This window comes from Triticum urartu, chromosome 7A, assembly GCF_056163025.1.
Source record: "Triticum urartu cultivar PI428250 chromosome 7A, HENAU_Tu73, whole genome shotgun sequence".
Classification (NCBI taxonomy): domain Eukaryota; kingdom Viridiplantae; phylum Streptophyta; class Magnoliopsida; order Poales; family Poaceae; genus Triticum; species Triticum urartu.
In genome coordinates, this window is record NC_141879.1 from 459,233,683 (window position 1) to 459,246,149 (window position 12,467).

The 12,467-nt window shown below is 44.8% G+C and overlaps 1 protein-coding gene across 1 annotated transcript; it reads right to left on the reverse strand.

Annotated features, from left to right (window-relative positions):
- Positions 1-7,394: 7,394 nt before the first annotated feature.
- Positions 7,395-11,930, reverse strand: LOC125520706 (lysine histidine transporter 2). The gene is made up of 7 exons (XM_048685691.2): positions 11,771-11,930; positions 9,350-9,504; positions 8,481-9,261; positions 8,270-8,375; positions 8,072-8,163; positions 7,908-7,976; positions 7,395-7,809 (listed from the first exon to the last, which is right to left on the reverse strand). Exons 1-7 carry the CDS (start codon positions 11,810-11,812, stop codon positions 7,711-7,713), a joined length of 1,344 nt encoding a protein of 447 aa, XP_048541648.1. The 5' UTR covers positions 11,813-11,930; the 3' UTR covers positions 7,395-7,710.
- Between the last annotated feature and the right edge of the window lie 537 nt (positions 11,931-12,467).

Sequence of the window (12,467 nt, forward strand, 5' to 3'; positions counted from 1 at the left end):
GCTGTATTGTACTCGAGTTCCTTCGTCTTCAGGCGATGAATTGGTCGAGTACCTTGCACATCACCTCCAGGACTCTCCGGACTATTTATGTGTGTTGTTGGTGCTGCAATGAGAGATCACAAAATGTGGACCACAATATGGTCATCCAGGACACACCTTCACTTGAGAGATTACTTGTAGTTGATCAACAAGGTCCAACAAGAATCAATGCCATTTCTGCGCCGTAATTGAAAGTGGTGGGCTACTCGTCTGTAAATACTACAACTTTCAGGTACAACAGTCGCCTTATATACCTCTCCTTCTTGATATCAACGTTATTTCTAGTTTTGAAGATGTATGTTCGTCTGACATCCAGCAAAGCTTCACCCAGACTCTGGGCACAGTGAAGGTCTTGGCACTAGAATCTGTCGGCCCCAACCTGGACCAAGTTGTCAGTTGCCTGAGATGCTTTCCGTGCCTGTCAAAGCTGTATATCAAGGTGATGTTCCTTTCCTATTAAATATTAACCATAAGGGAGTTCAATTTTTTCACCTTTTCCCAAGTTTACAATGACAATGTACTACGATTTTTGAAGGAATTTTGGAGGATTTTAGGACATACACCCCCACCCCATATTGGTTGCTTCATTCATATGGTTACAATCGTTCATAAGCATTTCTCCTTTGGATTCATCTGTACTAGTTTTCTTAGGGAATTTTTCATCCAATCCAACCTCTTGTGAAGAAGGCTACATGTTTCTAGATTGTAATCAAATGCCCATGTTAATCATGCCAGATCGAAGATGGCACATTGGTGCATTTTACAAATCTTGCAAACCAAATGGGCGTGTAGCAGTGTTCAAAACTGCATGTAGGCACTAACACATTCTCTTCTTTTGCAGATAATAATAGGCCAGGAGGTGGATAATGTTTATAACAACAATCACATCGAATGTCTGGATCTGCATCTCTCAAATATTACTTTGAAATCCTACCGAGGAACCTTACCGGAGATTACACTCGCCAATTTCTTTCTTGCTAGAGCAAAGGTGTTGAGGGTACTAAGGTTGAACACACATTTAATTAGGAAAGATCAATGGTATGATTATCATAGCCGACAGGTACTGCGGAATGGAAGTGCCTCGAAAAATGCCAAACTTCGTATTGGAAGAGCATATGGCAAAGCAATTGGAAGTCATTGTGTCAAACCCATACATGACTTGTCAGCGGCTGATCCCTTTTCAGAAATGACGCGGTTTGCAATGTTTGAATTTGGGCGTTGTAATCTTTGAATTTGAACCTTGCAATATTTACGATATTTGTTATATTGAACCATTTCTGTTCTCTTGTCTCAATGCAAACAGTTCATCCGAGTGAACCGCATGTCATATATCGCACACACCATGATCTAGCTGACCGTTTCTTCTGTGTTGCCTAATCACAAACAGTTCATCCGAGTGACTGTATGTTGTACATTGCACACACCTTAATCTGGCTGACCGTTTCTTTTGTGTTGCCTAATCACAAATAGTTCATCCGAGTGAACCGTATGATGTACATCGCACACACCTTCATCTGGCTGCCCGTTTCTTTTGTTCCTTCTCATCGAAAACGGTTAATTGAACTGAATTGTATGCCCTGAATCGCACACGCAACTAAAATATGAACCGTGTTTGATGTATCATCTGTCACAAACGTTTTGCACCTTTTTTGACGGGATTTTTACACCACCGTTTGTGATTATTGCATCGCATAGTTTCGTCGAAGGGTCTCTGATCGTGGTGTCGCATTAGCAGCATCCTGCAGTAGTGTTACTACATATAAGCTGTATTTATTCCAATAAGTTACTGCCTATTTACAGATCACGGGAGCCCGAGTCACACAAACTTAACAAATTAGCCGTACATTTTCTAAATTATTGCATGGCATGTTTAGAAAGCTTGATACCAAGTTGTTAGTTTTATGCTTATCCTCCTTTCCTGAGTTTCGCATGTGTTCTCTATAGATGCCGAGTAGCAGCGACAACACTCATGCTTCATGCCATGTATCTTCATATGATTCGGACAACCCTAGGTATTCAGCAGATTGTGAGGGATCAAGTAGTCTTGAATGGTATAGAGCTGCAGCAATTACCCTTCCGGTCAAGACACGGAGGAATGCTCCAAGGAAGCCCACACACCAGCCTAAAGGTGTATATGAAGTAACCGAGATTGATTTAAAGTCTTGGGCTCCAACTAAACCAGATAAAGCATGCATGAGGTTCAGGAGTGTGTGTGGATTTGTTGGCAGGGCAAGGCTCAACATTAATCTGTCAGTGTTTCAGAAGGCTGACACAGAAACACGGTGAAGGATAGTCCGGGAGATCATGGATCACTTCAACGTTCCAGAGCAGTGGAGAATGCAGGTGGAACACGCTGCACTGAAGAAGGCTAGGGATGCTTGGAGAAACTGGAAGCACGTGCTGTACAAGAAGTACTTGAGTGAAGGTAAGGACCCAATCCCTGCATACCCCCAAATTACAAAGGCATACTTAACATAATTCAAAAGGGTCGGGGCAACTAAAGAGTTTGCTGAGAAGAGTTTCAAGCAATCGGAACTTCAGAAGAAGAACATACACCCCCCACCGTATGGGTGTGGCAGGATACTACGACATGAAACTGATATGGGAACATGAGCACAAAGAAGCAGTCGCGGCGAGTGGGAATCCGGCCTTTAGTGAAATCAGGGGCGAACACGCCAGAGACTACTTGCGGGCACGTGCAAAGAGGCGTGATGATGGAACTTATTACTTTGAAAACGCATGTGACGCCAAACTGTATGAAGTGATGTTAGAAGCTTCCAAGATCCCTGGAAGGTTCTACTGGAACTCAGGGCCATGTGGCATTCTGTCCATTTCTCTGGAAACAAAAGAGCCCCCTGGCCGTGCAAGGGGTATAGGTGTTAATGTCCCACACAAGAGGGCTTTCACACTCAGCAAAGAAGAGAGGCTCAGCATGAAATTTGCTTTTTGCGTGCCGATTCAAAATGGGATATTTTTGTTTTAACCTGGCAATTTCTCCGCACACGGTTCAACTAAATGAGTGTGTGCGATCCACATCGGAAAGCATACGTCAATCGTAGCGGTACCGCCGGTGATACACAGCAGATCGCAAATGATTTGCAGCGCTACTATGTGTGCGTAGGGTCTCCAAAACCATTTGTGATATCGCGTTATCGCACACGAGAACAGGAAGTAAACCGTGCCCAATGCAACATACAATCCCAGTCGTAATTTTTCAGGAAACGTGTGGGATCCCAAACGAAAAGCACACGTTACTCTTGCGGCAACCATCGGTGATACCCAACAAATCACAAACGGTCTACAACACTTGTATCTGTGCGAAGGGGATCCTAAACCGTTTGTGATAGAACATTATCGCAGATGGTAATTGTTGGCAAACGTGTGCGATGGAGTCTAGCATGGCAGACGGGTTACGCAGAGAACTCGTGTGCGATGGGGCACAAATCGCACACAGTTCATATGTTGGCCCATGTGTCTTACATACTGTTTCCCAAACGGTTCATTACGACAGACCGTATGGTTTCACCGCATCATTAGAAACGCTTAATCACCGATATCACACGTGCGAAAGAATTTAGTGTGTGATGTATCACACACGATTATATTTTGGAAGGCCTCTGGATCACTGCTCCATATCCCCGACGGTTTCTGGGTCGTGTGTATATGACATGAAGAAAGCAATAGCAATAAAACTTAATGATCATTATGCTAAGCTAACGGATGGGTCTTGTCCATCACATCATTCTCCTAATGTGATCCCATTCATCAAATGAAAACACATGTCTATGGTTAGAAAACTTAACCATCTTTGATTAACGAGCTAGTCTAGTAGAGGCTTACTAGGGACATTGTGTTTTGTCTATGTATCCACACATGTATCAAGTTTCCGGTTAATACAATTCTAACATGAATAATAAACATTTATCATGGTATAAGGAAAGATAAAATAACAACTTTATTATTGCCTCTAGGCCATATTTCCTTCAAGAAGTCCTCCATGTTGAACCCATATTTAGCCTTTTCAACGTGTATGGTCCTAGGTTGCTCTTGGTAGACGCAACAAAGCAAAGGAAACTAATAAAACACAAACTATGCAATGCTACAATGAAAACTGAATCATGCATAATGGACATATATTTGGTTCATTGGGACATGATATAGAGAGAGGACATGCAACAAATGAGCTATAGAATGCGTAAAATATAGTGCCATCAACAAGTCGTCCCATGCTCCTCTGCTAGTGCAACTATTGGGCGCATGTCGGGCGACATGTCAGTTGAATTTTCAGAGGCAAGGACCATCATCCGCCAACAGATGTCTAAGCCAGCCTGGTTCACCTTGTCTCAGGAACAAAAGGTTGCTCTCGTCTTCACCTAGTAGAAGGCCAAAAGCTATAGAGGAGGTTGTGGCATATTTGACTGCGGCGTTCGCACAGTCTATCGAGGTTAGTGACTATGTGCTTTTTCACTTAATATTTCTCATGTAGGCGATAGCCCTCGGGACGCAGGTTGGTTCTGAACATCCAACCTGTGTTTTCTTCTTTTTCTCTAAATTGTTCTTCTAGTAGCCCCCGATGAGCTGTTGTTTTGGCCTACAACGTAGGCCAAACTGTGGATCATTATACTTCAGACTTTGAATTGATTGTGTTGGTTGCAGTAGCCTCTGAGCCTCTAGCCGACTTATGCAAGCCTCCTGGAGGATTTCGAATTTTTCCTTAGGTCAAAATGTGCGGTTTCAGTAGTCCCTGAGACTCAGGCCGGACTGGAAGGCTGACCCGAGGATCGATATCTTCTTGTAGGGACCTCATGTCATGCTTTTAGGATAAAAGTGTTGACACAATAATCCCCGAGACTCTGGCCAGGCTGGAAGGTCGGCTGAGGATTGAATCTTCTCTTCAGAATCCTCTTGCTCCTGTGTTATTTTTGAAAGGGATGTAGTATCCCCTGAAACTCCAGCCTGGTTTGAGGATCGAAACCTTTCCTTCACGAGCTTTCTTCTCTTTGTTGTTTTGAAGGGGATTCAATAGCCCCGAGACTGAGACTGGGCTGAAAGGATGGTCTGATGTCGACAAGTTAGCGCATATCCGGTGAGATCGCGCATCGCAAGGCTCAGCTAGCCGCCGAGCAGTAGAGAAGTGACAACGTTAGCAAGCGGTCAAGGATGTTTTTTCTTCCAACATACATAACGGCATAGTGTTCGAATCAGCTCTTCACCTTTATTGGCGATTACTCTTGTCATGGCATTATGCTTTTGTCATTCTTTTTTTAATAGATTTCGTCCTCCTTTTTAGTTTTGTGCATCCTGATTATGCAAAGGCTGGATGTGAACCGTCCGACTTGTATCACCTTCACGAGTTATGAGTCAATAAAAGTGTGTTCCTAAATACTTAAACGCGCAGCTGCGCTATCCGGGCATTGCGAGCGCATGCGCGCGAGTCGTCCGATGCATGCATGTGTTGATGCTTTGACTATTTTAACACAACAGTTGATGCCAGCGTGTGGGGACTATGTCAGCGTGCATGTGGATAGCCACCACCGATGCACATGCATGTGCTAACGTCACCTATTTATTCAGTTACAAGTTTTTTCAAAAAGCTACAACTTTTGAAACAGATGTCAGAACGAAGAACTGTTTTCACCATTAGGTTCCTCGCGACGAGCTCTTCAAAACTTGATCCCATATGAATAAGTTGTAGATTGTTTAGTTGCCTACCATACTGTGCAAGTTGCTTACCATATAGTGGAAACTTCTCCAACATGGCTTCAGAAACCAAGTTGCCTACGTCGCTACGAAGTTGGCTATGAGTGATCCTCAATTTCCTACAATACTATGGAAGTTGTCCATAAGGGACCTAAGTTGCCTACGATGTTAAAAGGTTTTTTATGGGATCTAAGTCATCTATCATGACTTTAAATTTCGAAACTATGTGGGGATGGATGGTATAAGATCCGTGTGCTTTCTAGGGGGGAGTCTGTCCGACAACACTACTGAGCGCGTGAGTATTGGCTACCCAGGTCGCGATGAGCTCTTTCAAAACTAAACCCCACATGCATATGTACTAATGTTTAAAAAAAGCAACTTTAATGCCAGATGAGGCAACTTTAGTGTTAAACAGAAGCAACTTCACTTCAGTAAATGTAACTAATTACCAACAATAAGCAAAGAAATAGTAATAGAGAACAACTTCAAAACAGACGTAAATAACATCACATTGCCTTCATAAGCAACTTTCTTTCTACTAGAGGCAACTTTAGTGCTAAAAATAGGCAACTTCTCTACATTTTGTGTCCTAGTTAATTTTGTATGACATTCTCCTAACTTCCCCACCGATACTTCTAAGTTTTCTATTGTTCATGTTCGTAAGTCGCTGTTTCTACATTGCCTATAATATTACAATGTCATCTACCATTGATACTCGTTTTGTCTGCTATTGCTAGTTATGGTAGGAAACTTGGTGGTGAATCGAGGCAACTTCAAAGTATTTGTAGGCAACTTAGAAAAATAATGATAAACCACTTCACAATATTGTAGGCAACTATTTCTACAAAGTTAGGCAACTGGGCAACAATGATAAGCAAGTAATTACCAATATCAGGTAACTAGGCGTCAATGTTAGGTAATTTATAGTATTTATAGGCAACTGAACATCAACCGTAGGCAACTAACCATCAAACAATAGACAACTGAGTAGCCGTGATAGGCAAGTTGGGGTAATGTTAGCAAAATTCACGGATACACATAGTCCAGCGAAGTTGTTTTGTATATAGCACCAAAGGGGTCTGATGTTTTGTGTTTTTTCTCATTTTTATGCAAACCAACCTAATACACAGTCTACTAGGATAAAAAAAGAAGTTGCTTCCGTATAGCATTATAGTTGCCTCCATCGCATCCAAAGTTGCCCAAAAAAGAGTTTGACGAAACCTATTCATATGGGATCTAGTTTTGAAGAACTCGCCGTGAGAAACTCAACGGTGAAAACGGAACTGAATTTCGACGCTCGAATCAAAAGTTATGACTTTTAAGAATTTTTGAACCCCAACAAATGCACGTGACGACAAGATCTAGGCTAATTTAACAGGATCACGTGGGAGGAGATGGTGGCAAAGGACCAGGGTGCTTCCTTTTTTGGAAGCGCGTGCGGAGGGACCGGTTGCATTTTCTATATATGGTAAGAGCGCTGGATCATACCAGCAGGCGCCCGAGCGCTCGCTAGCCACGTCCAAGTGTGTTTTATTAAATAAAAAAAACTTATGGTTAGTAGTCTTGTTCTCTTAAAGAACCATCTGTTTCTTTTAATTGGAAGGCAGTAGCATACACACAAAAAAGTGTAGAAAAGAACAGTCGATCCTCTCATCTGCACACGAAAGCGAAGCCATGTTCATCCATGCAAGTTTGAGCAGAAAAAAAGATCGTCGATCCTACAGCACAGAGTCAAATCCACACAACATATATATTACGTACACATGATTAACCACAAACACAACCCTTTTGCTTTGACTAAACCAAGTTTTCTCTGACCATATGCATCTACCGTCCCATCTGTAACAGTCCGTGGTGCTATGATCTTCCCCTTCTTTTCTTTTTTCCTTTGCAAGACAAGAGAGTTTATAGTAGACATCGTAAATGATCTCTTGGCAGTTTCCACAAGACAAAATGCGTCGTAGAAGTGGTCTATGAGTAGAATTTGTATGTCTTGGAATCCAAGATGATCTGTCTGAGCCCTCCGATTGGCGACAGGATCATCAGGCACACCCCAAGGACGATGCAGACCTGAAGATCATGGCACAACACACACACACACAAAAATTAGGCCGGAGTTGAGATTGACCAAGGAGAGGCATATATATAACTACAGATAGATAGCTTACCCAGTTGGTGAACCATGAGAGGCTGAATCTTTTGGGCTTGTAGATGGCGAGCCACATGACGCAGGGGAGCTGCAGGAATAACAGGTGTTGACTTAGATTAGCAACTCTGAATTTTACCGATTCCTGTGATTAACTCAAGTGGAGTGGATGAGAGAAATGCTTACGAAGTATGTCGTCGGCGCAAAGGCGAACCCGCCGAAGAAGCCGAGCAGCCCACCGAAGAAAGGGAAGGTGATGGCGACGAACATGGTGAACGCTGCAAACAGATGGAATCTCGTCAGTCCTATTCGTTCAGTGTTATTTTCGTCTTTTGGGTGATATGAGAGCCTTATTTAAGTCTGAAGAAGATGAGGAGGCCCTACCAACATAGAGGCTCCGGGCAATCAAGCGGAGTGTGAGGCCGGGAGGGAACTTGAGCTTCTTCACCAGCACCGTCTCGATCATGTCGAACACCGGCATCGCGTAAATCTACAACATGGCGGCGCCGTCCATTAGGATTCAGTTTCAGGCATATGCTAGAGCTTGTATATACGGATAGCAAAAAGAATTGTTGGAAAATGTGTGTGTGTATACCTGGTAGCTTCCGATGACATGGATGACAACCATCATGTTGGCCATGGCGATGAGCCAGGTGGGCTTGTTGAGGGTGATGAGGATGTTGTCGTCGACGCTGTTGCCGAAGGCCCAGTAGCCGATGAGGGCGACGGGGAAGTAGCAGAGCGCGACGACGATGTAGGCCACCACCACGCCCTTCCACATGGGCTTCTTGGACGGCTTCTCCGGCGTGGACGGGATGGTGGCCTGGATCTCCAGCACCACGTTGTGGCCGGCGTACGCGAACGCCACCTCGCCCAGCGCCCCGAAGAAGCCGAACACCTTCCCCGGCGTCGTGGTGGCGCGGAGGTTGTAGTCCACGTTCACCATCTTGCCCTTGTCCACCGACGCGCCCCACGCGATGGTCGAGTAGGACAGCGACATGACGGCGGCGGCCAGGGACACGCCGGAGATGGAGTTGAAGTTGGGCAGCTGCGAGAGGACGAAGTGCACGGACGCGAAGATCATGATGAAGAAGGTGAGCTTGATGTCCTTGCACTTGCCGTCGCAGATCACGTCGTGGAACTTCTTGAGCGACCTCCCGCCGGTGACCATGTACACGATGTTCACGCCCACCTCCACGATCAGCTGCTGCGGCACCACGATCCAGAGCCCCAGCTTGTCGCCGAAGGCGTGCTGCCCGAGCTCGTGGTACCGGTCGAACCGCTTCCCGGGCACCATCTCGTGCATCTCCACCATCTGCCACAGCGTGTAGAGCGTGATCACCCACGAGATGATCAGCACCGCGATGCCAGGGCCCCTGTGGAACCAACCAACAAACAAAAGTTATACACTGCGAAGATCATGATGAAGAAGGTGGTGAATCCATTGAATGGTGGATGGCGTACCAGCCGAGCTCGGACATGGCGTAGGGGAGGCTGAGCACTCCCGCGCCCACCATGGCGGTGACATTGTGGAAGGCCGAGTACCACCACTTGGCGTTCCTCGACGACGTGATAGGGAGCCAGTCGTCGATCTTCTTCTGCTCATCCGTCCTGACATCCTGCGATCAAGTAATCGCCATGCTTGTTAGACATGAACCATGCACAAAACCTCTACAAAAATCCTACTGAGTGAAAAATCTATCAAAAAGTAGGAACCACATATCCATATCTGAATTGTGTACCACATAATCTACTTTCTCTAATCTGTTGAAACCTTCTTGCATTTCCATGGCTTTCGTCTTAAGGAGCAGTGAAAGAAAGGGACAGCAAATCGGCCAGAAAGTTTCAACCCAGTGACGGGACGTCTTTGAATTTTGTAGGTAAAATGGAGTGCTTAGAGATTCCGTTTCTTCTCGGCAGTTGACTTGTCACATGGCCACTCAAGTAGTCGCCAAAGTCAAACTCATGATGCTTAATTGTCACGGCCACCTCATGGCAAAGATAATCTATTTATTTTGTCAAGCACGTTCACATGACAACGTAACACACTTGTTTATGTAGTTTTGAATCGAAGAAGCCAATCAAACCAGGCTGTGATTTCAAAGCTGCGGTTGAAAGTTGAAACAAGATCGGGCCTCTTTATGTACACCAAGTGGCAGCAGCTTGCAAGTGATTTCTCAAAAAAAAAAAAAAAAAAAACCTTTCAAGTAGCAGTGCCAGTTGTTACTATCCTAGTTATCTTACTCCTGACACATCTAATCTATAATTAACATATTGTCATTGGAGAACGTGACAAAGCTAATCTGCTGGATTATGTGTCTAATTCATCTGGCTTGACCCCTTGTTAGCTGTGATGCAATCTCGTGGCAGCAGCTGCCAAAATGCCAACGGCTATTCCAATGTACAGCAACGTGATACTAGTAGTAGTACAACAGAATATACTAATCCTACTTGTAAGCGATGTTTTTGTCTACTCGTCTAGCATCTTTATTAATACGTATAAATTGGTTGCATACGTCCCAGGATACAGGGACGGATGTGTAACCTTCCTTTTTGAAAAATATATTTAAATTTGCATTTTTTTGAAATAAGGTGAAAAAGGGCAATTTTGTTACTGTAATTGATTCAGAACAAGTTTTAGTAACCATGTGTACAAAGGTGGCAGTGGCTTCCGGAACTTTTGAAATAATTATGTTCTGTCGGAATATGAAAATTCTGCCGGGAGAGACATCCATTCTCTCGGTGGGTTTCCCACAAAATTGCTATGAAAATGCTACACCCTCTGTTTATAAGACGTTTTTGCAGTTTAAATTGAACGGTAAAAACGTCTTATATTTCGAAACATGGGTAGTGCTATCCTGACTGAGTACGTAGAGTAATATTCTCTCAGTAAAATTTCACGGTGGTAATAAACAGGTAGGGACCTTTATGCGTCCTTTGAGGTTCCAAGGATCATCTAGTGCAAATTGCGGCATGAAGACTCTTGTAAACTAGTACAAATTGTGGAGTATTCTTCCTGGTTTTGGACGCTAAGGCGAAACATAGGACAAAGTACTGAAAAAGGAGAGGGATCGTTCATACTTCACAGTCGAGAGAAGGTGGGCGGGCCATGCGAGAGAGACAACAAGAGACTTTTTCATTCTTATTTTTGTTTCATGTGATGTCTGAGTCGAAATTTGCTCTAGCCGAGTCAAAATTACAGCACAAGGGCACTCCAGAGGGCCAGAACCAATTTTCAGAGAACGGGGGAGAGAGAAGGCAGAATTGGGCAGTTAATGCAAAGCACCGCAAATCACACCGATCATATGACGGGCATGATGCAAACTGTCTAGATACTTTAATCGCCAAATTCTAGAGAGCCTACTGTGGACGGGCATGATGCATAGGGCTGCATCTTCTAGAGAGCGAGAAAAGGGGAGCCGAGCCAGAAAGTAGTAGGGCAAAATCAAGAGTGTGAAGGTGCGAGGCGGGCTTCTCTTGTTTTCACGTGCGGAAGACGAACTGGTAGGGTACCGGTGCGTAGCTACGAACTGGCTCGGCGGGGCCATCTCCCATCCGGTTGGTTTTTTGTCTGGTCGGTGTGGCACGAGCTGCCGGCGGGGAGACGGAAGGGGATCCTCCCCCATGGAAACGCATCCAAGAAGCCGCTTTTTGCCTTTTCGTCCGGGTTTATCCATTTCACGTCATGTCCACCTCTGAAGCTAGCTCCATGCTTCTCGCACCAACTCAGATTCTTGATTCTCTCTCTCTTTCTATCTAGTATCTATCTATCTAAAACTTTTACTGGGTATCTTCTTTTCAGTTGATTAGCAAGATGATTTGCGACTGTAATTTTCTTAACAGCGAGAGAGGGAGATTAATTGCTGAGCAGGAGCACGAACGTACCTTGGCCGGCGGTTCGAAGTTCTCCGCTGCCTGCGTCCCCATGTTCTGCCGGCCGGCCTTGTCTTGAGCAATGGAGAGTAGCAGAGGGAGATGTGTGAGAGGAGGATGTACACAGAGAGAGAGGGGGAGCGAAAGAGATGTTGAGAGCGTCGGGGCCTGTCTGTAATTTATAGAGCATAGCAGAGCAGCAGGGAGCGCGCGGAGTTCCGGATACGCTGTGAACGCGCGGGCGCAGATATCGCGGCTGGGTTGACCGTTGACTCCCCGCAGCAACTCTGCCAGTTTAAGATCCCCTGGCCCAGCGTGTGGCTGCTGGCTGCGCCCTCGCCGTCAGATCTGGCTTCTACGGCCTACATGAGTCAGCCAGGCTCCGCTCGGTCGGTTTTACTTTTTCTTTTTTCGTCAAGCAGACAAATACTTCATCCGTCCCAAAATTATTACCTTAGATTTGTTTAAATACAGATGTATCTAGTTACGTTTTAATGTTAGATACATCCGTATTTAAATAAATTTAAAACAAGAATTTTAAGACAAATGGGAGTTTGTACTGAGCCTGAGGAACTCAACGAATGGCACATGAAAACCAAGGAACGGGGTCTTTGGGAAAGACGGGGGCACGTAACATGAAGCGGCAGAGCACTGGGGGTGCTCCAAGGTCCATCAAAACACGACATATTCCTCCTCCTCGTCATGTCCA

Bases quoted from the DNA above. Each gene is read 5' to 3' on its own strand.
- LOC125520706 (XM_048685691.2), bottom strand. From the start codon at position 11,812: ATGGGGACGCAGGCAGCGGAGAACTTCGAACCGCCGGCCAAG. The intron at 9,262-9,349 runs GTACGCCATCCA...TTGGTTCCACAG, and splicing joins GCCATGTCCGAGCTCGGCTG to GGGCCCTGGCATCGCGGTGC. The intron at 7,977-8,071 runs GTAAGCATTTCT...TTATTCCTGCAG, and splicing joins TTGCGCCGACGACATACTTC to CTCCCCTGCGTCATGTGGCT.